General features: G+C 37.9%; 1 protein-coding gene across 1 annotated transcript in view; it reads left to right on the top strand.

The window, feature by feature from the left end:
- PARD3B (par-3 family cell polarity regulator beta) overlaps nucleotides 1-26,839 on the top strand; it is a 1,353,776-nt gene that overhangs the window by 878,937 nt on the left and 448,000 nt on the right. Inside the window, exon 15 of the mRNA XM_043998182.1 lies at nucleotides 3,347-3,462. Coding sequence (XP_043854117.1) covers nucleotides 3,347-3,462 — 116 coding nt within the window. The remainder of the gene's footprint in view (nucleotides 1-3,346; nucleotides 3,463-26,839) is intronic.

Below are 26,839 nucleotides of genomic sequence, written 5' to 3'. Positions count from 1 at the left end.
TGAGAATATGATACTGAAAAAAATATGCTTGGGGTAGATTCTAAAAATAATAATAATGATAGCTAGCATTCTTATAACACTTTAAGATGTCATTTCATGGATATCTCATTTTAGCCTCAAAATAATCCTGGGAAGTAGTTGCTCTGTAGGCAGAAGTTACTGACTTGCCCAGGGTCAAACAGCTAGTGCATATCTGGGACCAGATTTGAACTCAAATTCTCTAGACTCTCAAGTATAGCACCTTATCCACTATACTACCCAGCTTGTTAAAGCCAGCTAAAGTTTCTCCCAAAGATGTCTGTCAATTTGTTATCAAAGACGCCCTTCTGAATTCTAGAAAATTGATAACTGGCCTCCAGTTTTTTGTTTTTGTTTTTGTTTTTTTGTAGGGCAATGAGGGTTAAGTGACTTGCCCAGGATCAAACAGCTAGTAAGTATCAAGTGTTTGTGGCCAGATTTGAACTCAGGTCCTCCTGAATCCAGGGCTGGTGCTTTATCCACTATACCACCTAGCTGCCCCGGCCTCCAGTTATTTTTAAAAATACTTCTTAACAGAGTCCAAACTCCATGAGGCTGAAGACTGTTTTATAATGTGTTTAAAGACAGCACCTCTCACAGTAATGGGCACAAAATCATTGCTCAGTTAATATTTGTTCAGTAATTGAATAAAAGAATATAAATATTGGACAAACTTAGGGGTTTGTGATTGGCATGTGATACCCATTTAGTCCAACCTAAAGTTGTAAAAATGTGTCATTATCAAGTCTGATGCTGCAATCCTTACCTTTAGTTTAGTTTTTTAAGACATATCCACGTAAGTCAAAAAGAAAAGTTCTTGGGAATGAATGTCACAAAGTCCATAGGCTTAGCCCATGGATTGTATTCACAGGCCAGCCTCTCAAGTCCTTGCTCAGGACATAATTATTCTTACTTAACATGTGATTCTAACAAGTTTAATTATCCCCTCTTCCACCCTGCGGCAAATGAAAAGCAGTAAATCAGCAGAGGAGAAGGAATAATACAAATAGGATATTGACAATAAGAAGAGATGACAGCTAACTGCTACATAACAAGAAAACCATTAAAAAGCAATAATTTATAAAGAAAAAAAAAGTCCAAGCTCCTTAATGACTGATGACATCATGGTTTATAGGCAATGACTGATGTGTATAGTAATGACCTTGAGTCATCATGAAAAACTTCAATTATAGTAAGGACATTCTGATTAAGAAATCCAAAGAGCTTGAATATACTTTAGGAAGTTTCCTAAAGCAGTTGAAAATGAAAAGGTTCCTGCATTTAAGAATCTAAAAATAATTAATATAAATTCATAGCTACATAGTGCTTTAAGGTTTGCAAAGTACTTCTCCCTGTCCCCCCCCCAAAAAAAAAAGCATTATTAGCATCATCTTAAAGATGAGTGAGCTAGAATGTTCAGAAAGATTATTACTTGCCTGAGGTCAAAACGATAGGAAGTGATCACACCAGGATCCAAACCCATGCCTTCTGACTCAGGATCCAATGCCTTTTCCCACCATATACAGTCCAAAAATAACTCAGAGGCACAGAATCGCTCATTCCTTAAGAGTTTTCACAGGGGCAGCTAGGTGGTACAGTGGATAGAGCACCAGTCCTGGAGTCAAGAAGTCCCAAGTTTAAATCCAGCTTCAGATACTTACTAGCTGTGTGTCCCTAGGCAAGTCACTTAACCCCAATTGCCTCCTCCCCCGCAAAAAGGAGTTTTCACTAACCATGGTTTTACTTTGATATCACCCACCTGTTTCCAGCCTCTCTCTCTTCCATTTCATGCATGCCAAAATGATATTTTTAAAGCACAAGTGAGGTCTGATGAAGAATCTTCAATGGGTGCCTTTAGCCTCTAGGATAAAATGCAAACTCTCCTTTTTGCTATTTAAAGCCGTTCCTCTATAGGCTCCAGTTTATCCTTCAAACTTATTAAAATTCTTCTTCATGTACTCTGTGGTCCAGCCACACTGATCCAAGGGCTATTCCATCTCCCATCCCTACACTTTTGCAAAGGCTGTCTGTCCCCTATGCCTGGAATGCAGTCCCTCCACACCTTCACTTTTGAGAATCCTTACCCTTCCCCAAAATGCAGTTCCTCCCACCCCCCACCTGAAACCATTCCTCATCTGAACAACTATTAGTCACCTTCCCACAAATTACCACCTTCTATTTACTTGGTATGTTATTTGTATCTGTCTTACATGTATATGTTGTTTCCCCCCAGTATATTCTACACTTTTTTGAGGTAAGGGAGGGTTTTATTTTCATCTTTATATCCCCAGTGCCAAGAACAGTTCTTGGTAAACAGTAAGTACTTAATAAATGTGTGTGGTTTTTTTTTTTTTTTTACAATTGGTGAAAATTGAATGAAATGAATGAGAACTTTAGTTTTCAGAATACTTAGTGCTAGATTTTCTACAAATATCTTTTGTTCTATATAGGGTAAGAAGAATTTTTCTTCAATAATTTTCTTAAACTATCTCCCAAAAGGGAAGTAAATGAAATATTCATCAGGAATAAAATACTTTGAAATTTTCTGTAAGTTCTAGAAAATGTACAATGGGTATTTGATCTGTTTTGTGTCAGCATCTTCAGCTGGGTTTCTTCTTCCCCCTCCCCCCAACCTCGTTTAGAATAGTTGCTGAACTCTGCACAAACATGGGTGTTTGGGACATAAGGAGAGAGAGAGAGAGAGAGAGAGAGAGAGAGAGAGAGAGAGAGAGAGAGAGAGTGTGTGTGTGTGTGTGTGTGTGTGTGTGTGTGTGTGTGTGTAATAGACTTAAATGTGGTACTTGGTACTTTTAAAAGTCAAACCAAAATAAGACAAAATCTCCTGTAGTCATCAACCACATAGCAGATGACATTCATTAAAAGGGTTGGAATTTTAACTTTGGCTGAAACTCTCCCACAGCTCTTAAGAAGCACAATCTATTTGGGAGCTGCTTTTCAAGTTTCAGGGCTTAGTAGGACTGGGGTGGGGGGAGTCCTTCAAGGCATGGCATTTGCCTGGAGATAAAATAAAGGAGAGTTGTCTCTCCTCCTTGATATTATATATAGTACAGAAGAATTCTACTTCATGGAAAGCAGCAAAGAGTAAAACAGATGATAGGCAGTGAATATTTTTTATTTAAATGTGCACCATGTGAGAAAATGCATGTAAACGCATCAAAGCTGCAGAATTACTGATTGATTTTAAATGTGCGGTCTGTGACGGGTGGAGAGAATGATTGAGGGGATTTGCTCCTAATGGGAACTTTTCAACTTATTTCTTGAGGTTTTATGCCAGTCTCTAAATATTTTGTATGGCTTCCTTCCACAGCTCAGCAGAGGATTCAGCAGTATATTGTGCAGGTCAGCAAGTCAACTTCAGATCCCTGACACCAGCCAAGCAGCCTGAATCAATTCATCTGAAAGCCTCAAAGAGCATGGACCTTGGTAAGAAAGGGTGGGGCGACACTTAGGTCAACTTTTTAGCCTTAGCAAGTCTATCTTCTTGAATTCCCTACTCTTGTTGCTTAAACATTATACCTTAGGGAGCAAGATCTAACTGAAAACCAGAGGAAGGTATTTCAATTAACTTTTTCTGCACCCATGCCACCATCTAACTGGAATTGTTCTTAAAATGGGGGCAAAGATTAATTTTTATCAGGTGGATTATAGATTTATCATTCTTTCTCTCTGTCTCTGTCTCTGTTTCTCTCTGTCTCTCTTTTTCCCTCATACACTAGGTTCTGGATGTCATATCCAGAAAGGACATTGAGATCATCTAATTCCAACTCTTGATTTGACATACTATATAAAGAGATTAAATACCAGCATGGAAATGACTTGCTCAAGGTCATATAGCTAGATAGCAGCAAGTCCATGTTTCCTAACCTCTGGTTCCACCATGCTCTTTGAACTATACCACAGCTAATAGCTTAGAAGAAAGATAATGATTGTGTGTATGTGTGTGTGTGTGTAGGTATTAAAATCCATGAAATATATATGTGTATATATACATATACATGCATGTATATATACATACGTGTATGTGTGTGTGTGTGTGTGTGTGTGTGTATTCTTGGAGTAAGGGGTTACTGTCCTGAGAAGGATAGGATTCCATTGTGATACAATTGATTTGGGTTCATATTCTACTTGTGTTACCTTGGGCAGGTACATTATCTCGCCTCAGTGGGCCTAGGTTACCTCATATGTAAAATGAGGTGGTTGAACTAAATGGCTTCTAAGGGCCCCTCTAGCTTCTAAAGCTTGGATTCTACTTTAATCCATTGCAGTATTAAGCCTTCGTAATTTTATTCTCTTTTCTGCTGTTTCATTCCCATCCCCTAGTCAGGCATCTCTCTATATTACTATTTTCTTCTACTAGCAAACCTTAAGAGTTGGTTCTCTGACTACTGTCCACACCCCCTTTGTTGCCACCCTTTCTCTATTTACTGGATTTCCTACCATATGATAGCTGAGGTTCCAAGAAAGGAACTAGCTATTTGTTCCTTTATCTCTTGTCCCAGTTCCCAAAACAAACATACAACCCTTGTTAGTTTTTCTTTCCTAGTCCACATTGCAGGGAGCTAAATGTCGAGGGATATAGTTTATAACTTCACAATGGATTTAGAAATAAGTCTTGGTCCTCCAAGCTAAGTCTAGGAAACTAGGTGTCTCGTGAGATCATCCTTCCATCTCGATTTGCTCCTTCAGGCATTTCTTGCCCCTGCTTTTACCTTAGTTCTTATTTGGTTGATTGATATGTTGAGCCAGATTTTTTCCATCCACCTCCCAAAATTAGCCTTCCTAACTTCAGTTCTGATATAGTGCCTAGAGGTTGGGGCATGCAATCCTCTCTTAGACATTCCCACTTCAATCTACCTTCAAGGGTTAAGGGTCTGGTGCCTTCCCTACTCTAAACTTGCTGAACGTATGTCCCCAAGTTTTCCCTGCATGTATACCTAGCTCAGTGAGAAGACAGATTCTTTCCCACGTGGCCTCAGGAGCTCTTCCCACCATGGACTTTGAGCCTTGGGATTTTCTTACCCTTTTCCTATAACTCTAAAGGCTCCACCCTCTGTGAATTCTTTCACTCACCTATGACCTGTCCTCTTCAATTCCTGATTGATGTGCCTGGAGCAAATTCCCTAGCTGCCTTCTAACAGCTAATTCTACCTTTGATGATTAAGTGGCCTCATCTACCTCCTATTTCTGAGACAGGTTTCTTAATATTCTTGGACCTTAGCCTAGAGCGGGAACTTCATTCCCTAAACTAGGTTCTTTCTGTTCCCAACAATCCCAACTCCTGCCTCTACCAAATTGAATTCTGCATGTTCCAAGACTCGTAGCTCTTGGAAGCATCTCCTCAAAAGGACCAAAGCTGCGGATAGTCTGAAGGGGTCAGCTGAGAGGTTTGTGCCTAAGCTTCAAGGACTTCTGGCCAGGTCACCCTCTTAAGATGACATCCAGACACACTGCGGTTCTCTTTTGAAGAGCCTTCTGTTGAGCTCTTTAATAGGAAAGTCGCTAAAGAAGTATGTAAATTTAAAATACATTCTGAATGAAATGTTAATTGCATTTGGAATGCTAGCAGGCACAGTATTGCAAAGGTTTTGATTTCTGGAGGTATATTGCATATTTCATTAGTAACAATGAAAAAACTGAATAACCAAAATTGTGTGTGATGCATCTGAAGGCTTAATAAACAGTGCTTATCCATTGCCCCATTTACAGTTGTTCAGATAAATGTCCAATCATGATGAAACCAGAGAAACTGATTCTATTTTCTCTAAGCTAACTTGATCACTGGATGTTTTCCCTCTAATCATGTATAGTAAGCGTCTGGTGGAGAAACACAGTAGGAAACTGCCTTAGATCATAGAAATGATCATAGAAGAACACTTGCAAGGCCAAAGGCCTTTGACTAATAAAGGGTGTAAAGAAGGTCCTTTGTCACTATCCATTAGGTCATTTCTATAAACGGTAAAGAGTATGTCAGACTTACAAAGTGCCTTGCAAATTTGTCCTTCAGTCTTTCATCCTCCTCTTGAGAAAGAAGGTGAATGGGTAGCGACTATTATTCATTGCTAGTGGAAAATTCTTATAGCTTTTTGAGAATCTAAGGGGACAAAGGGACTGGTGTAGCCCTCTAAGAACCTTGGGATCAGAAGAAAATCAGTGGGGTCTTTTTTTTTTAAAGTAAAAGCAAGACCTCAGGAGAAAACAAGTCCAGGTATTCAGTTACCCAAAACAAAACAGAAACCCCAGCTAAACTAAACCAAAGAACCCAAGAAAACCAAGAAACTAAAGCTGCCACTTCTCCGATTTTTAGTATTTCTCTATGCACAGAGATTTAGTGCTGGAAGGTACTTTAGGTGTCATCTGGTCCAACTCTCTCATTTTACAGTTGAGGGAACAGGAGTCCAGAGAGATCTTCCCCAAGGTCATGCAACCAGTAAGAGCTGGGCTTTTGTGTCAGATCCTCCAACCCCAAACCCAGCTGTCTGTGGACACATTGCTTTTGAAGATTCTCTCCAGTGGGATGAGATAGTTCTTACTTTAGCTAGCAATTGGCCATAGCATTTTAGAGGTGACATCAGAGGAGGAAATTACAAACGGTTGTGGAACTTTTTCCCTTTAAAAAAATCCTATAGATCAGAAGCCGTTTTCCTCAGGACACAAGAACCAAACTAAAAGCACTGAAAAAGGTACGTCAGTCAATAACAGCACTTGATAACATATTCTGAATACTTTTTAAAAACCCAAACACAACATCACAACAGTCTTCCAGAAGGCCTCATGTATTAAGGATCTAGGTCTAGGAAGCTTTTGGAATCAAGACAGGCAGTTAGCTCCATATTTAAGTGACTCCAGTGAGTCTCCTAACCTCATTGTTCTCATACTTGGCTTTCCTCTCTCTAAGGGGAGTGATCAACTCAAATTTCATAGTCGGGGCAGCCAGGTGGCTCAGTGGATAGAGCACTGGCCCTGAATTCAGGAGGACCTGAGTTCAAATCTGGCCTCAGACACTTGACACCTACTAGCTGTGTGACCCTGGGCAAGTCACTTAACCCCAATTGCCTCACAAAAAAATTTTTAAAAATAAAAATAAACAAATAAATAAATTTCATAGAATGTAAGCCCCTTGGAGATAGGGTTTATCTCGTGTTTTTGCTCTGCGGTGATGTATGTGCATGATATATAGTAGACCCTTAATAGATAATAATAGTTAAGATATATTGACCTAGAGGTAGCACACCAAAAATACGTGGGGCTTTTTTTATTTCTTGTCGATTCCTAGAGCTCTTTTAACTTTCTATTCAGCAATGTAAAAAACAACATTTTATAATAATATTTATCAATTGATTCATTTATTTGTGTTTTGGTTTGTTTATTAAAACTGATTGATATCTCTGCAATAGACCTCGGTCTAATTGAAGTTCTATTCCTTAAAGGATGAAAATATTCCTAAAAAGGGGCATTGTAATAGATGGTCAGCCAAAAAAAAATTCTTTCCTTTGTTATGCTATGTTTTATGAAGTGCATATTTGTGTATGTATGCACAGAGACAAACATATAAATATGTGTTCATATATATGTATATATAGATATGGATATATCTTCAAAGCCTAAATGTCTCTGTGGGTACCTTGCAGTGGTTTTATATTGTTTGTTTAACCAGTGGCTTAGGCAAGACCTTAATTTTGCTACACTCTAAGCCCTCATTCAGTGGATATTGTCCCTGATTGGTTTTGAATAGCCTTGAACGATTCTCTGATTGGACTTAGTAAGGGCTTTCTATAAATGCTATATCAGGCTGTGGTTTAGTTTGGATATTGGACCTGTGATTTTATTGAATGAGAAAATTCTTTCTACCAAGGAAGATCAGAAACAGTTCTGTAGCGTAAAGTCTTCCAGAAAACCTGGTTTGCCCTGCGCCACAGTTAGAATGTATCAAAAGAGGGACTTGAACCAGAGGAATGGTGGCTCAGAGGCCTGAGCTGCTGCTACTACTACCCAAGCTGCCCTTCTAAAAGATGGATAAGTTTGTGATTTGTGAAGTGTCTGTGATTTCATCAGCTACTGGGCAATTCCTTCCACCAGCACAAATCACAGTCAGATTTCGTAGGTCATACCTAGGGAGTTACCTAAAATGTCTAGAGTATTGAAGGGTTTGCTTGAGATCACATACATAGCAAGGGAGATTTGAACCCAAGACTTAGTGACTACAAGCCCCAGGGTTCTGTCTTCCACAACAGAAGTGTCCAACACTGGTACTATGAAGGCTGAAATACTCCCAGTGCTGAGAACCAGATTAGACTGTTATTGGGAAATAGTTACCAAAATAAATAAAAATACAGCAGAACATAGATAGTGTCAAGCTGTGGTTTTCCAAGTAAAAATGCAGCTGTAGGGGTCCTTATGTATGGTTAGAAGCCCCTGTTTTTATTTGAGATTGACACCAATGTTTATAAAATCAACTTACAAAATCTCATATAAAAATTCTGTTTTATTCTAGTTGTATTCACTTGAAAGTTTTCCATTCATCAACAATAATAATAACAATTGACTTCGTATGCCACTTTGACTAGCAGAACACATTTTTAGAATCTCTTATTGTCTAGCAGATACTTTTCACTTAGTTGTTATGCAGCCTCATTAATATCAACCCAGTAATGAGTGAGATGATGTGTACAAAGTGTATTCTGAAATAACTTCTGGTAGCTTTTTCACCCTTGATATCAAGGGGTTTACACTAACATTTATTTGACAGGATAGGCATTTAGCAGTGTTGACTGCTCAGTTCTCTAGAAATTCTATTCTCTTTATTATGGACCTTGCTATATTTATTCAAGTAACAGCCCTGCTATATTCAGGCTAGATCACTTTAATTTGTTTCTAATTAGACCTGTGTGGGTGTTGATTTGGAAACTCTCAGGAGTTGCATAACACAGCTGTCTCTTTGGTCTTTGGCATAGGGGCTTTCCCCCAAAGATCTGCCCTCATTGGCAGAACGCCAGCAAGTTAAATTCAAAGAGTTTTTGATGAAGCATAAAATCTTTAATTTCCAGGCTTGGTGTATTTATGGCCTTGTAATACTGTTTGAGAATTCATCTGAATTTTTTCAGGGGATAGGACTGAAATACTTTGGCCCGCTTCCTTGCCTTAATCTATTGCCTCTTTAAAAGTTTAGTTTAAGACTTTGGTATTCACATTATGTTTCTTTTGAGAAATTTCTTCCCCTTTTCAAAGTGGACTCCTCCCTCCCATTTCAGGGCTGGAATTATTGACTAAAGATAAGATGGAGCTGAGAGAAAGCCTTTCAATAACATTCTCCAAAAGTTGTCACAGAGTCTACTGCCCAGCTGTCCTCCATCTCCATCAAAGTACTAAACAAGAGGAAACAAGTTTAAAAGGAAGGGTGATGGATTTGAGTTAAATGCCAGGAAGTTTCCTGAGAATGGACACTGTTAGTATTCTCTATAACTGTGATTTTAGAAACAAGGATGGATTTCTGTTCATCTGAAAAAGTCGAGCTGTGAGCCCTGCCTGAAGTTGAAGGAACGGATTAGAAGAACTCAGTCGCCTATGATTTAGCAAATGATCTTTCCCCCTATGTTATTGAGCCAGAACTTAAATACACACTCACAATATTACAAAAGAGAAATGAGAAAAACACTAGAAAGAAACAAAGTCATTCTCAAGAAAAAAATAGCAGATAAGAGGACCTGGAAAAATTCTTATAATTTCAGATGCCTTTATATAACAATACATAAGAGCACCTATGGGTGGACTTGATGTTTAGCATGAATAGATAAATACAATCTTGGTATCACTGATACTTCCTGGCCTTAGGCTTGTGACTAGGAAGTTATAATGCAAAGGTATAACTCGTTCAAAATAAGAATCTAATGGAACAGGTGGGAGAATAGACCTATATATCAGGAACCTACGCCTGCCTATGGAAATCTACAGGTCTTAGTGGCGCAGTAAACCACAGTAATCATAAGAATAATTCTCATTATTTGAGGTTTGCTAAATGTTCTCCTCATAACAATCCCTTGAGAAGAGAGAATAAAGTTTTGAAGGAAGAGAGGATTTTTGAGAGGTGGAGATTTAGAGGAAGGGTCTTCCCAATATAGACTAGAGGCTGCCAATTGCATGGCTATAGGACAATACCAGGAATGAGCTAGGAGTTCCAATTTGGCTGGAACATGGAAGAAGATTAGAGTAAAAGATTAGAAAGATAGGTTGAAACCAGATGGTTGAAGTCATTAAATGCCAAACTGAAAACCATTCATTCATTTATTTTATTAATTAATTAATTCATTGACTTACTTTTTAATTTATTTATTCATCTATTTGTTTATTCATTTGTTCATCCATCCACACATTTATTTATTTATTTATCCAGTCACTTAATTAATTAATTTATTTATCCATTCATTTGCTCATTTATTTGTTCATTTATTCATTCCTGTGTTTGTTTATTTGTTTGTTTGTTTGTTCATTGGTGAGGCAATGAGTTAAGTGACTTGCCCAGGGTCACACAGCTAGTAAATGTCAAGTGTCTGAGGCTGGATTTAAACTCAGGTCCTCCTGAATCCAGGACTGGTGTTTTATCCACTGTGCCATCTAGCTGTCCCCAAACTTTGTAATTTATCTTAAGAGTTTGGTAAACTACAACCCACAGACCAAATCCAACCTGCTGCCTATTTTTGTATTGCCTTCAGGGTATCAATGGTTTTTAGAATAAAAAAAAATAATTAAAATGTTTAAATAAAGTTTTATTGCTATAGAAAATAGGGAGTCACCAAAAGTTTTTGAATGTTATAATGGCAAGGACGGACCTCTGCATCTTTCCCTAAAAGATTATCTCATGGACAATGAAAACTGTAGGGACCTTATAATGACCCAATCTCCATGTATTAGAGGAAAATTAACCTAGGCCCACAGAGATTGTGACAAAGTTTAACACAGTGTGAGATTTAAAATTGGATACTAGAGCATTAATCTCCCCTCTTTAACCTTTCCCTTAATTTATCTCCCAGATCAGTAAGGTAAAGAAGCCTCTGGTCTCTAGTTAGAGCTTTTATTGTTTGGTAGTTACAAGGTGATGTTGATTAGAGGGATAGGAAAGTAGAAATACAAAACAAATAGTCTTAAGTCTAAGCTTAGTCTATATTCCGTATAAAACTCACCAAAAGCCCAAGGCCACCTTTGGGGGAGTGAGAGCCGAGTCAAGCATGTGCTGCTACAGCAAGCTGGGCCGAGTCAAACTCCAGTCAGCGTCTGTCTGTGCAGCGCAGTCATCGGACCAGGAGAGCAGGAAAGACATCCTACTTCCATTATCTCCTTGCCTTTTAAGCTCGCACCCCGGAAGTGGAGTGCTTAGCCCATGCACGGTCATCGGTCTCCTCCCCAAAAGGGTGGTCCTTCAAAAACTGGCGTACTTTTTACCACAACAGTGACAGAGCTGAAACTCAGTATGATAAAATTGTCACTATAACATGGTCTCCCTCCCCCCCCACCTGCTACTTAATAAGTTTAGCTGATTTATTTTAAAAGTTCTATTTTATTTTTTGAGGGTTTTGTTGTTGTTGTTTTTTAAAGTTTTATTTTTTAAACAAAGTCAAGTATGCTTTTGTCCATTTCAAACCTTCTCTAGGATGAATACATTGTTAGGAATATATGAAAAGTGGCATCAGTGGTGTCACAGTACATTACCACACATATGAGCTCAAAGAGCATATAGTGATGCTTCTGATGGCAATGAAGACCATTTCTGGTTTGTGGCCCATTCAATATTAGTAGTTTTTAGGGGTGGGCCTAACTCAGGTCAACACCCTGTCATTGAACATTCTAAGTTTTACAGATAACTCAAAATATACATGGCATTTGAACCTCTCAAAAACCCTATGAGGTAGGAAGCACAAGGTTTAATATTCCCTGTGGAAAATGAAGCTCAGATGTCTTAAATGGTCACATTGCTAAGCATCAAGTCCCGATGTGACCCAAGATCTTTGGATCCCAAGTCCAATGTTCCTTTCACCACATTATGCATGTTCGTATGAAGGATAGATGACTTTGTGCCTTGAGGTTCGATGTTAGAATGAAATGAGGCAGTCATGGGTCATTCAGCATTTAACAAAAGGTTTACTTTGTCATTGCCTAGAAGGGATATTTAAGAAGGATGTTCTAGCATTTAGCTTGAGCAGAAGTGTCTTCTATCTACTAAAATGCATCAGCCCAGAAGGGCAGTGTAGGGTAACTTATCTTGTCTTGGGACATCTGCCAACTGTGAAGAACCTGGCCTCCACATGGGCAGGCCTTGTTATGCCCTCAGGTGACCAGGACGCTGGTCCAATAGCTGCATCAGGGAGGCAACAGTTTGAGCCTCAACCTGTGGACCAATCTAGTTTAGACTTTGTCACCTCTCAAGGAAAAACTAATTTAACTTATGGTAGGATTGAGGGGGGAGAACTCTGGTCAGTCATGGTCCCATCACAGTAAAAAAGAGATATCCAAGTAATAATATCCTAAGGTCAAATCTGGCCTCAGACACTAGCTTTGTGACCCTGGGCAAGACACTTAATCCTGGTTGCTTCAGTTTCCTCATCTGTAAAATGAAGCAGAGAAAGAAATGACAAACCACTTTAGTATCTTTGCCAAGAAAACCCCAAAAGGAATCATGAAGAATTGGACATGACTGAAAATGTCTCAACAACAACAACAACAACAAAAGACCATGGATAGAAACCCAAATTCACCACTAATTTTGACAAAGTTCCACCTTAATTTTTTTCAAAATGTTAATACTTAATGTCTCAACATTTTTCTGTGTTATTGGTTGGTACATTTACTTTGTAATGTCACTTGAATATATTTCAGAGGGTGCAATGTTACTTTCAGTTACAGCCTCACTGTAGTTCATAGTAGATTCTTTTTTAATCATACTTGTGGCTTTGAAGATCTAGGGAATTTAGGTTGACCACCCCTTCCAATGATTGGAGATAAGGGATTGGAGAAGAAATCAGAGATCAGAAAAGCGGTATGACTCAACATCCAGGGGATAATTAAATGAGTGACTGACCCCAAAGGAGTAAGTCTAGAAGAAAAATCTCAGGTCCAATCCAAAAAAAAAGTTGTTGTTGTTGTTTGTTAACTGAACGCAAAAACAGCATCTAAAATGAAAATAAATGGCTTACTAGTTATTAGGTTATTGAATTATCAAAATTCATTGAAGGAAGTTAAAAAGCAGAGAGAAAGAAGGAAGAAGCAGGAAAGGAGACCCAAACCAGCTCCCCTCACATATCACATAAAGAGTCCATGGAGTATGGCTCTTTCAGGGCATTAAAGAAATCAATAAAGTGGTTAAGTCGGAATAAGCAATGAGGTAATTTCATCACATTATATTGCATTCATTAATTTATTAAACATTTATTAAAGGCAGTATGCAGGGCGCTGTGCTTAGCTGTGTGGGAGAAGGGGAATACAAAGATAAATTTTATCTTGTCCCTACCCTCAAGAAGCTTAGTCTAATAAGGAAGATAAGATGCGCATAAATAGAAAATGATGTATGAGTAGGAAAGCTACAGTCTTCTATCCTTGATATAGATAGCATAGTGTACTGGAAACTTAGAGACAAAAGACTTCTGGTGATATTGGGCCGCTGTCTGTGTGACCCTGGGCAAGTCCTTTAAGGCATCTGTGCCTCACTTAACACAGGGTGTATTGATACTTGTACTACCTACCTCATAGGGTTATTGAGAGATCCAAACGGCACATATACATTGAGCTTTTTGTAAAATTTCAAATGCTATGTAAAACATGGATAATATAAGTTAAGTGAATAGAGAACCACACCAGGAATATTTGGGCACAAATCTGGCCTCAGACATTTACTGGTTGCGTGACACTAGGAAAGTCATTTAAAATGTTCTCTGCCTCAGTTTCCTCATCTGTAAAATGGGATTGTTTTGAGAATAAGATATATTTACAAAGTGCCTTGCAAGCCTTAGAGCAATTGTATAAATGCTGGCTATGAGAATCATTGTTGTTATTAATTATGAATAGGTGATACCGAGTAGCATTGGAGAGATCTGGCTTAGAGTTCAGAAAATATGGGTTTTGATTCTGCCTCTAATATATCCTGCCTCTTTGAGTCTAGGCAAGTCACTTCTCAGTGCCCTAGACTAGAAGCTACAAATAAGCCATTTATCAATATTAGTCGAGGGAGTTTCCTGATTGGTGAGTTTCCTATACCAATGAAATCACAGGTCCAGTCCAAAAAAGTTTTTTTTTTTTTTAATTGAACATAAAAACAGCATCTAAAATGAAAATAAATGTCTTACTGGTTATATCATTGAATTATCCGAATTCATCAAAGGAAAAATTCAAGGTATAAAACTTGGTTTTATATTATTAAATTATCTAACCTGGAATATGAAGAAATAAGGGAAATCAGGATCTTTTATAATAGAAGCAGCAAGTTGAGGCAAATAAACTTTCCATTGTCTAATTGGAATACTTTTTGTGTCTGTGAATCAAGGATGAGGTAGATAGGGGTTGTTTTTTTGTTTGTTTGCTTGTTTTGGGGTGTTTTTCCCCCAAACTTGCTGTTTCCAATTTTACTGGCTTGTTTTCCACATTCTCCAAAGAGAATGCACACGAGAAGAATCTGATTTCATGTTTAGCCCTGCTGGCTATTTATTGGAGAAGGGGACTGTTGGATAGGAAATTGACTTTAGTGCTGAGTTATAACTTCTTAGATAGAAGTTCCTCACTTGACTGAAAGCTGTAGCACAGACCCTGAGGGATTTAATAGACAAAGGGAAAAATAAAGTCTGCCCTTGAATTCAAGGGGTTATCCCTCAGACTTGGGCCATAATAATATAAATAATAAGAAAATATGGCAAAGAATAAAAAGTTGCCCCCATCTTAGTGATTTCTTAGGATCGGGGATTTTATTTTATTTTATCGTTTACATTTTCAACAAATGGAGAGGCAATGTGGCAAAGGGAACTGACATCAGGTCCTGCCTCTGACACATTCTGGCTGTGTAGCTGAGCCAGTCACCCAGATTCTTGGTGGTGGTTTGTTGTTCAGTTGTTTGAGTTGTTCAGTTGTGTCCGACTCTTTGTTGGCCCCATTTGGGGTTTTCTTGGCAAAAATACTAGAGTGGTTTGCCATTTCCTTCTCCTACTCATTTGACAGATGAGGAAACTGAGGCAAACAGGGTTAAATGACTTGCGCAGTGTGTCACAGCTAGTAAATGTCTGGTGCAGGTTTTGAACTCAGATTTCCCTGACTCCAGGCCCAGTGCTCTATCTACTGTGCCACCTAGCTGCCCCAGAGAAGAACACACATAGAAAATAGATGAGGCCAATTCATGTACAAGTAGGGAAACTTCAAGCACCCAAAGCTGCATGGCTACAAGTCTTCCTACATCCCTGTGTTATTCCTGCTAACCTTGATCTTACAGTCTTTGCCAGATGCTGTTCCATTAGGTGCCTCCAGACGCTTAGAGGACTCAGTCTCCCTTATGGCTGAAATGAAATCCTTGCCCAGAGGACTGCCATGGTCTTTGAGCAATAACCAGAACTGTTACCCTAGAATCAATGGGCAGCCTCTCTGTATCTCATTCCTCAGGGTCTCATCAATGTCTCCATTACAGGTGGAAATGATCACAGTCCTCCAACCAACTCCTCAGACTAGCATTCAGGAAATTATAGGCATATCCTTTGATACCCATCTTGGGCTACATGCAGGCAGATGTCTCCTACCACCATGAACTTCTGCTATAAGATAACTGACGTTGTTGGGCAGAAGGGAGAAATCCTCTCCTCTCCCTATCCCTGCTTGCTGCGTGCTTCAAGAAGCCCAAGGAAAAAGGTCAAGAGCAAACTTAAAATGTGAATTCTTCCTCTGTAGCTGGTTCTTTTTTACTTTTCTCACCCCTGATTCACTAGACAACTGGATAGCTTCATCCACTCAGACTCTAAACATTTATTAAGTGCCTATTGGGTGCCAAGAATGTGCTAATAAGCATGTTTTTAAAGGCCCCCAGATATATGGCTTATCCTCAAGACACCTTCCTCCAAGATCCAAGACATTCTCATTCCATCAGATCAATTAAGGACTATTTTCACCTTTCGTTCCCAGCTTCTTTAGGAAGACTCTTTTTTTTCTTTTGTTTTTGTTTTGTTTGTTTTGTTATGTTTTGTTTTTGTGGGGCAATGAGGGTTAAGTGACTTGCTGAGAGCTAGTAAGCATCAAGTGTCTGAGGCCGAATTTGAATTCAGGTACTCCTGAATCCAGGGTCCATGCTTTATCCACTGCACCACCTAGCTGCCCTAGGAAGACTCTTAAAAGCTTTATATTGGTTTTCTTTAAGTTTATAGAGGATAGATACTTTAGTGAGGTGTGTGTCAATGTTGTACTATGCACACTACAGGGACATTTAGATTCTGACTTGGTAATATTCCACTATATATGTGTGTGTGTGTGTGTGTGTGTGTGTGTATTTCTGAAGTAAATATTAGAGCTATGAAATATAGACATCTTTGTGTTAGTCTGTATAATGAAAGTTCTCCTTAACCCAAAGGGCCTAGGAAATACTTCAGAGATTTCTCATTCTCTCCAACTTCTTGTTCCCAACAAAGTAGAACCTAGAACCTCATTATCTGATATTTCCTTAAGGGCAGTCACCCTATAGGGCAGATCCATTATATTCAGGCATATAGCATTTCAGAGCAAATTTACTATAGCTATTAACTCTTAAACCTGCACTAGGACTTTTGGGACACCCTCTATAAAATAATTTTATGTATGCAGTTAAGGATGAAGAAAGGCCTTTCATCTGAGTTCAGTATACCACAGTCTCCCAGAGACCTGTGGGGTCACTGGGAAGTATAACACTGTTCTGATCAAGGACCCAGTAAGTGGGGAGCCATTGTTCAATCTTTAATGTCAGTTCTCCTCTCCAAGGCGACTCATTATTTATTTTATTCTTTTTTTATCAGAATCTCTCTTCTGTTTATTCTTCTTCATTGGCATTATGTTGTTTTCCATAGATGTTCCATTGCAACCCTCTTCAACTTCTGTTAGTTGCTATGAATTCCCAAAACTCATTCAGACTTTGTTCCTAGCAGAGTCAGGAACAGCTTTGCTCTGCTGTTCCTTGCATTTTAGCTATCCTCCAGTAGCAGGTAGTGTCAAAATGTAAGGCAGGCATCTCAATTCATAGCATTACAGAATGACCCTAGCCTTTTGGAACCTTTTCCTATGTCTCAGGGCTGTTGTGAGCACCAAATGATATAACGTATGTAATACTTTGCAAAGTTTAAAGTGCTATGTGTCGTCGTCATCACCACCACCACCACCATCATCATCATCATCGGTGTCATCATTTATTATTATCTGGTACCCACTGGCCCATCCACCATACAGAGAGTCTCTTCAGGTAGTTGTGGGAATGCTTCCTTTTCAAACAACTTCTACATTCCTCTGTGGGTCAGCTTATGATGAACCAGTTAGTCGTGTTTTTACTCTACATTCCCCTAATACCTGAGCAGGGGATTTTCTTTTTAGCTTTTTTTCTTGTCTTGTGTTTTAAAGGCTCATTCCTACCCTCTTTCCATTTCTAGTCTTCCTCTGGGACAGCTAGAATGAGTAATGCAAATCACCTGAGATAACTTCCTAAAAAGTGGTCCATTGGAAGGGAAGAGAAGGAAAATTTCCAGATTTTCAGAGAGAGAGAGAGAGAGAGAGAGAGAGAGAGAGAGAAAACAGAATTTGCCATCTTATAGGCCTAAAAACTTCACTGTATTAGAATGTGTTATTAAAGATATCATGAAGAGACAGCTGGTATGGTTGTCAAACTAGCTTAATTTCCTTATTTTATTTATTTATTTATCTATCTATCTATTTATTTATTTTGGCAGGGCAATGAGGTTTAAGTGACTTGCCCAGGGTCACACAGCTAGTAAGTGTCTGAGGCCAGATTTGAACTCAGGTCCTCCTGAATCCAGGGCCAGTGCTCTATCCACTGCACCACCTAGCTACCTCCCCCCACTTTCTTATTTTTTAGGATCACTAGACTGGTAAATCAGGGGCATGCCATAGTAACGATTTACCTAGATTTCCACAAAGCATTGGCAAAGCCTCTCATGTTTTCCTCGTGGGAAAGAGATGTGGGCTAAATAATGGTATAGTTAGAAAGATTTGGAAATAAATGGGTACCCATTTGTAAAGACTCATAATTCATGGTTCATTGTCACCTTGGAAAGAATGGAGTCTGGTGTAGTTACTCTTTAATCTTACACAATTTCACGTTTTTATCAATGACTTGGAATAAATCACATATAGCATGCTTATCAAATTTGCAAGTTACACAACAAAGGCAAGTGACAAATTTGATGACCAAGTCAGTATTCAAGGAGATCTTGACAAGCTAGAACATTTGGCCAACTCTAACAAAATTAAATTTAGTAGAAATAAATGAAAAGTCTCATAGAAGTATGAGATGGAGCAGACATGGATGGCTACATAGCATTTTATCTAAAAAGGTCTGGGGCTTTTTAGTGGATTGAAATCTAAATATGACTCAACATGGATGATGTTGCCAAAATGCTAATGGAATCTTAGGCCATATTAATTAATCAATCAATCAATCAACAAGTATTTATTAAGTGCCTTCTCAATGCCAAGCACAATAACTGGCACTGAGGATAGATACACAGACAAAACTAAAACATTCCCTGCCTTTATGGAGCTTATATTCTATCCAAAAGAAAAAAGCATACATATATAAATATATCTAAAATTAATACAAGGTAATTGGGGGGGGTGAGAAGTGGGAAAGGAGTATTGGCTAGAGAGATCAGAAAAGCCTCCTTGTAGATAGTCATGCTTGCACTGAGCTTCAAGGAATACGAGAGATTCTGAGTCAAGAGTGATGAGGGTGGGCATCTAAATATGGGGAAATGTCTCACAAAGAACTGCATATGGGGATGAAGTGTCATGTGAATAACAGAAAGAAGGCTGGTTTGGCTAAAACATAGAGGAGGTGAAGGACAATAATTAGTAAAGAGGGTAGAAAAGTAGGTTGGAGCCAGATTATGAATGTCAACCAGAGGAATTTATATTTGACCCTAGAGGTATGTAGAAGCTATTGGAGTTTGTTGAGTAAAGGAGTGACATGGTAAGACCTGTGCTGAGCTCATTTGGTAACTGTGTAGAGTATGGATTAGAGAGGGGAGAGATTTAAGTCAGGGAGGCATATTAGTAGATGCTAGTAATAGTCTGGGCAGGAGAAGATAAGGACCTGGACTAAAGTAGTAGGTATGTAAAGAATATTATAGGTTGAGGGTTTATCATTCTAATGAGTTTGATTATCATCTTCATCAAGGTGACTCCCAGTATATTAGAGCTGTGGAACCAAATCTCCCACAAGAATTTAAAACCCAACATATCCAAAATAGTACTCATGAGCTTATTTGTACCTCATACAATCCCTCCTCACGCTTGTTCCTTAGAATTCCTAATTTCCCTATAAAGCATAGTTTAAGCACCATTTCCTACGTGTAAACTTTTTCTACTAGTGTCTTCTTCCCAACTAAATGGTGCAGCAGATAGAGGGCTGGGCCTAAAGTCAAGAAGATTCCCCTCCCTAAGTTCAAATCTGGCTTTGACACTTACTAGCTGTGTGACCCTGGGCAAGTCACTTAACCCTGTTTGCCTTGCTCATAGGTAAAATGATCTGGAGAAGGAAATAAAAAAACTACTCCAATATCTTTGTTAAGAAAACCTCAAAAGGAGTCACAAAGAATCAGACAAGATGCAACAACAACAACTCCCCATATCACTTTGTATTTATTTTGCAAATACTTAAATATGTTTTTCTCCATAACTCAGGGAGTCTACATATAGATGACAAACCTGTTAAGAGACACTGTGTTGACTACGAGGGAGATGATTTGAGTCTCGCTCTACTATGGCCTTGTTCCATATTTGGAACATCATGTTCAATTCTGAGTGCCACATTTTGGGGCATACAAAGGCAAGTTTTAGAGTTGAAAGGATGACAGAGCTTCAAAAGCATAGTATTATGAAGATTAGTTGAAGAAACATGTGTGAAGGTCAGCAGTGAGAGAAGACTTGGAAGGGAAAGGAAAAAGAAAGGATAACAACCATATTCAGGTATCTGAGGGGATCTGATAGGGAAGATGGATTACATTAATTCTAACTGATCTGAAAGGGCACAACTAAAAACAAGGGGGTAATGGTTACTGAGGCTCCATTTTAGATTTCATGTAAGGCAAAAAAAAAAAAAAGAATTAAAACAATCCAAGAATGGAATGAGTTGCTTTAAAATGTATTGAGTACCTTCTTACTATAAGACTTCAAGCAAAGATTGGATATGACTAGTTATCTAGGACTCTTTCAGGGATGGGTAATACTGGAGAGCCCACAAGTTTCTTTCTCACTTCATGTTTTGTGATTCTTTTTAATAATTTTCTTTGGAGGGTTACACCAATGCACAGTTTCTTTTATCATCTACAAGGTACTAGTGTAATATTCAGGTTATCCAGCTTCCCTAATTCTTGCTATGTGACCAGCTTACCTTGTTTTCCAGTAATACATGTCCTTGACAATGCCTCTTCCATTTCTCACACACAAGTCATTGTTGGTAATAGCCTACTTTCACCCACCATGTATTTTTCCATTACCCTATCTTGTATTACTTATAATTTTGATTCTTCTGAGATCATAGCATTCCATGATTTGCAGCCGCATAGCATCCCTGGAAGAATATTAATGTTAAAGAAATAGGGTTTTGCAATAGGGAAATTGCTAGCTGTCATTGATGATAGGAATCCAACCCATTCACCTCCTTCTTTTCAGCTATGGACACAGCTCATCATCAATCTGCAATGTCTATCTAGATACCTTATAAAAGTTAAAATTTGTTAACGCAATCCTTTTTCCAGTGTATTGTGGCCATATATCAAATCATTTCATTTTTTTTTCTTGAATAAGCTGGGTAAGTAAGAAAGAAAGTAAAGCTTTCCTTTCTTGTCTTCCATATAGGGCTATTTCCTTTTTTAAAAAATAGAGCCAAAGAAGATATTCCATTTAAAAATTAAAGTAATTTGCATTTCTCTAAGAAGTTTTGAACTCATTTTTAGTTATTGTAAAGTGAGAATTTGAACTAAGCTGTAAGCAGGACATCTTGGAACTGACTCAATGTGTGAGTATTTTTACCCTGTAGTCTGTCACAAGAATATTGGAAACATCATCTTTAATTTGTAAAAATATAAAAAAATACTCATTCTTGGAGTAATGGTTTTACCCAAAATAGTAAAATTTGTCATTGATAGTTTCTTATACTGAAATTGTAACTATTATTTAGAGGGATAATGTTCTCCTTTCCTTTAGTCTCTGTATTGAACTCATTCTACTGTGCCTTCCTTTTGAAATAGTTACCCAGCAAAGAGATCTCCTTATTCCAGCAATCAAATGCACATGTTAATCCTTTTTACGCTAATTTTTTAATTGACTGACATTCACAGATGTCTTTGTGTAAAACATTGTGATGGAAGTTTTTTATATCCTTTCCCAAGATGCTCAAGAAAGTAAGTGAAAGATAGTACCTTATACAGAGTGAGTACTCAATATATGCTTGAATGAATGAATGAACAAAATATCCATGTGTTGTTTGACTGTTTGGATGGAAATCTTTTTTAATCTTTGGCTTCCTCAATTATCCATTTAATTGTCCATACATCATTGTGACATGGGGTTGACCTCAAACTCTCATGGACTATGCCAATAAAGTGAAAGATAGGGTTGGTCCCTTATCTGGAAAGCCTTCAAATATATAGTTGGTAGACTTCTTACATTAGCTATCCTAGGAATAATCAGGTCTTGTTTAGAAAGGTTATCATCAGGTTGGCAGAGGGATGCCACCACTGCCATTCTAGAAGAAAATCTACCAAGTTATAAAGAGGTTGCTCTCTGTGTCAGTGGAGGGGGTATCCAAAGTTATGAAGTTTCAGATCCTTGAAATGTGCTCCTTGAAATAAGAGTTTCCCAAATACATGCATGTCCCACTTTAAGAAGATGAGGCGTTTGAATTTACAACAGATGGATTATTGGGTAATTATTTGCATAACAAAAGGAGTCTTCCCTTTTCAAAAGGATTCTCTCAAATGGGGTGATCTCCCTGAAAGTAACTGAACTCACCATCTGAATACTAAAAGAAGACAGTAGGCAAATTATTTAATTTTTCAGACTCTGAATTTCCTTCTCTATAAAATAGGAACCCTGGTAACTTCTATTATCTGTTTCAAAGGGTTGTAAGGAAAGCATTTTATACACATTAAAGAACTATATAAATATCAGTTACTCTTCATTCTAATTCATTAATGTATTCAACAAATAAATGTATAAAAACACCTACTTTTTGTATTCCATCTTGGGAGCTGCCAAGAATTCAGGGTATACTGCATAACCCCTCAATTCAAAGAGTTTCTAATCTCTTTGAATAAATAAAAGTAAATACCCATGACAAATTAAACACTACAATATATTATTACTAGAAAAGTGGCAAATGAATAGAACAGGAATTAAGTGTTATTGGAGCTCCAAAGAAAGAAGTCATTATGAGGTGGATTAATTAAAGAAGACTTTATAGAGAAGATGAGCTTTGAACAGGTCCTTGAACTGTTGGTTGACTTTGGATACATAAGGGTGACAAGGGGGAGAATTCTAAACAAGTGACATGATACAAGCTAAAATTCAGAGGTAGAGATGAGCAAAGCAGAGAAACTGAATCAATATGAAGGTTTCTGTTACCATGATGCACTGGATTTGTGGTCAAAAAGACAGATTAGGACAAAATTGTGAAGTTACTTGAATAGCAGGCTAAGGAATTTGAACTTGAACCTGCCATCAGTGAGAAGCCATTGGTATATCTTGAACAGGAAAATGACTTGGTATGAATGGCTTTCAGAAGATTAAACTTGTATCAGTGTATGGAATATGTTAGAAAGATAGCATCCATTTGTAAAGAATAAAAAAAATTTAGAATGAGCATACATCTGATTGAAATTCATCCTATACTTGAAGTCGATCAACATTCCTATATTCACATATATGGATATTCTCTCTCCAATGTGACTGCATCTAATGTTCCAATGTGCATCTCATTCTATAAAGTTGTAAAGGGACCCTGCTGTTCTAAAAAGTTAATAAAATTCTTTTATGGAAGATGAAGTTATTTAAATGGAAGAAGAAATTGTTCGAAATGTCCATTTAATTTCATTCTTATTGTCTTTCTGAATCTACATTTGTCGGTAGACTAGAGAGTAACAAAAGAATTTCCTTTTCTCATAAAAGCTGAAGGAGATTTTCTGGACTACATTAGATTTTACAGAATTCAACAGTCTTAAGTTTCTTTCCTAATTGACCTCCTCTCCATAAATATCTTACTAATAATAACCTCTGTATTTATACTGCTTTGGCTGTACATACATTATCCAGCATCTAGTACCAATGCCTGGCACATAAGGCCGTAACAAATGCTTATTGCATTCAAATTAATATCCTCACAACTCTGTGAAATAAGACACTACAAGTAGTTTTATTCCATTTAGGGATAAGGAGATTGAGACTCAGAGAAGCCAAGTTCCTTGTCTAAGGTCATACAGTGGCTGAGAACTAAACCAAGGTGTTTTGATTCTAAACTCACTTCCCTTTCCACCATCCAGCATCTATTCCTCCTTTTTAATATACATAAAGATATTAATAAGAAGACTTTTCTAAAAATACCCTGTTTATTCTAATATTCTATAGAATTCTCTCCCATCTCATATATGCCACTGACTTCCTTAAATTAAAGGTCTATTTTTTAAAGAAACCTTTCCTAGTACTCTATTCTTAGTGACTTACTTCTAAGATTATCACCAATGTTTATGCACACACATATATTAATTTGCCAAATGGAATATATATGTATATATGCATATATGTGTGTGTGTGTGTGTGTGTCTGTGTGTATATGTGTGTGAGTGTATTCTATTTGGCAGTGACACAGTGGTTAGAGTGCTTAACTTCTAGTGAGGAACACCTGGATTATAATCTTTCCTCAGACACTTCCTAGCTATACTTTTTTAGCCTCAGTTTCTTATCTATAAAATGGGGATAATAATAGCACCTACCTCTCAGGGTTATTGTAAGGACTGAATGTCATAGTTAGGACATCTACGTGGTGCAGTGGCTTGAGCAGGGGACTTAGAGTCAAGAAGATCTGAGTTTGAATCCTACCAAAAACATTTAACTAACTAGGCAAGTCATTTAAACTCATTATGCTTTAGTTTCCTTAACTGTAAAATGGAGATAGTAATGGCACTACCCTCCCACTGCTGTTACGAGGAAAAAATGAGTTATTTGTAAAGTGCTTTACAAACCTTATAGTGCTACAAAGTATTACTCCTCCTCCTCCTCTTCCTCCTCCTGCTGCTACTACTACTACTACTACTACCCCCACCACTACCACTACCACCAGCAGCAGCAGTACCACCACCACCACCACCACTACTACCACCACCTAGCTGTTTGCATGTTGTCTCCCCAGTTAGACCATTTGGCCTTTATATTTCTGGAGTTTAGCACCATGCCTAACACAAAGCAGGAGCTTAATAAATGCTTGTTGACTTAATAGAAAAAAATTATCATCTATCTTTGATTAAACTATGGAGATGTTTATCAGGAAAAGGTGAGCACTTTGATACTTTAGGTTTAGCATCATAGGATTTCAGAATTTTAGGAGACCTCAGAGATTATCCCCTAGGACCATTTCCACCTAGGTAAAATTAAGAGATTGGCTTCTAAAGTCCCCTGGAGCTTTAAAGCTATAATCCACAATTCCAATACTCCAACCACCTTATTTTCCAGATGAGGAAACTGAGCCACACAAAGGTCAAGTGGCAGAACCAGTATCCAAAGCCAAGTCTTCTGAAAATTAGTTTTCAACTTCTCCTGCAGAGTATAAACTAGGGTATGAATACATCAATGTCATTGGTTGAAACTCTCCAGTGGCAGTAGAGTTCAGGGCCAAATTCACCAAGAAGGGGGCCTTAGAAGGACACAGAGGCCAAATGCATGATACACAGCCTGTAGTGATGGTGGGCGGTCATAATATCTAGATGAGAGAAGATACTACAGCTGCCCAATTGAAGGGATCCATCCACAGTCAAGCTTTTATTATGTGCAGAGGCCTAAACTTTTGTGGGAAACCATCTTTAGAATGTGAACTGCTTAGAAAATAGGTTTTCTTTGTCTGACATCCTACCCCATGATTTGGGGCTGCCTACTTTGAAGTTAAATATTCACTTTGGGAAATCAAATACTACTCTGCTTTTGAGGTCAAAGCTCGGAATCTGTTCACAGAAAAATTCTATTCCGTTTTCATTTCCCTAAAGCTAAGTATATAACTGGCTCCAAAGTACATGCTAATTAATACATCTGTGTACTTCATTAAACAGTTGGAAAACTGTCTAAGCAAAGCATGCAGTGTTGTCTAGTGGTTAAAGCCAAGGACAGAATTAGGACTCAGGAGCTCAGTTTTCCCAGTTCTTTGTAAGATTGCTCTATAACCTGGGGCAAGTCAATTAATCTCCTTAATTCAGTTTCCCCATCAGTACACTAAAAGTAGTAGTTTATTGCATTGAGGTTGTGGCTGATGTGAAGCCTATTGAGCATGGGAACCAACTTTCAGCATTAGCATCAAACTCCATTTTTCTAAGACTGCAAAGATATCCAAGGCCTGAAAATTAGGAGGTTTTTCTGTGTAAAATGCAATTAAGAACAGACTTATGCAGGTGAATGTAATAATGCAGTGAGAGGCATAAGACTAATGACAAAATATTTCTAAGACCTATTAGGATTATGAATAAGACAAGGGCAGAGGCCAACAAATGATATGACAAAGAAGTCTGATGTTCTTAATGCCTGTTTGGGTAAAGTCTTCACAAGAAAAAGTTCATCATAACCAGAAGTCTAACTAATTATGGCATAAAAATTAAAGTGGAAATTAAAATAGAGATCACATGGGAAAGCAACTAATAAATACTGACGGTTTCATGTGATCGGAGTATAAACAGATCCACCATGCATTGCTCTGAGGACTGAGCTGATAGAATCCCACAGTCTCTCAGGATGATATTGAAATAATGGTAGAAAACTCAATGAGATTGTACTTGAAGTAAGAAGTCTAGGTAAACAAGGACTTACCGCAGAATGAGGAGCCATTAGCCTAATTTCTCAGCTTAGAAAGATTCTGCAATGGACCATTACAAGATCATTTGACATTATTATTTGGTGATAAGGTTTAGCTAACAATAACAGTTCACATTTTCGAAATATTATCTATATTTATAATTTACAGATGGAGTTAAAGTGAATAAATAGTGTTTAAACAAAGTAAGTCTGTCGTTTCTATATCTATTGATTCCCTATGGCCTACCAGGTAGTTTCCTCAAGGCCATTTATAGTTTGACACTGTTATGTTCCAATTTTATCTCCTAATGTTCCTCCATAGACACACTGCTTCAGAGAGGCTGACCAGGTCCCATTTCCTTGACCACATCTGCTTTGTGTGTCTCAGGCCTTTCTCTGAATTCCTATATACTTTTATACTTATTCTACTAAAGCAGCAGTTCTCAAAGTATGGTCATTGTCCCGGAGACCCTTTCAGGGATTCCACGGGGTCAAAACTATTTTCATAATAAACATTAAGATATTTTCATTTCTAATATGGTAA

Source organism: Dromiciops gliroides, chromosome 3 (assembly GCF_019393635.1).
Source record: "Dromiciops gliroides isolate mDroGli1 chromosome 3, mDroGli1.pri, whole genome shotgun sequence".
Taxonomy (NCBI): domain Eukaryota; kingdom Metazoa; phylum Chordata; class Mammalia; order Microbiotheria; family Microbiotheriidae; genus Dromiciops; species Dromiciops gliroides.
The sequence above is the reverse complement of the archived record's forward strand: the minus strand, read 5'-3'. Positions and strand labels throughout refer to the sequence as shown.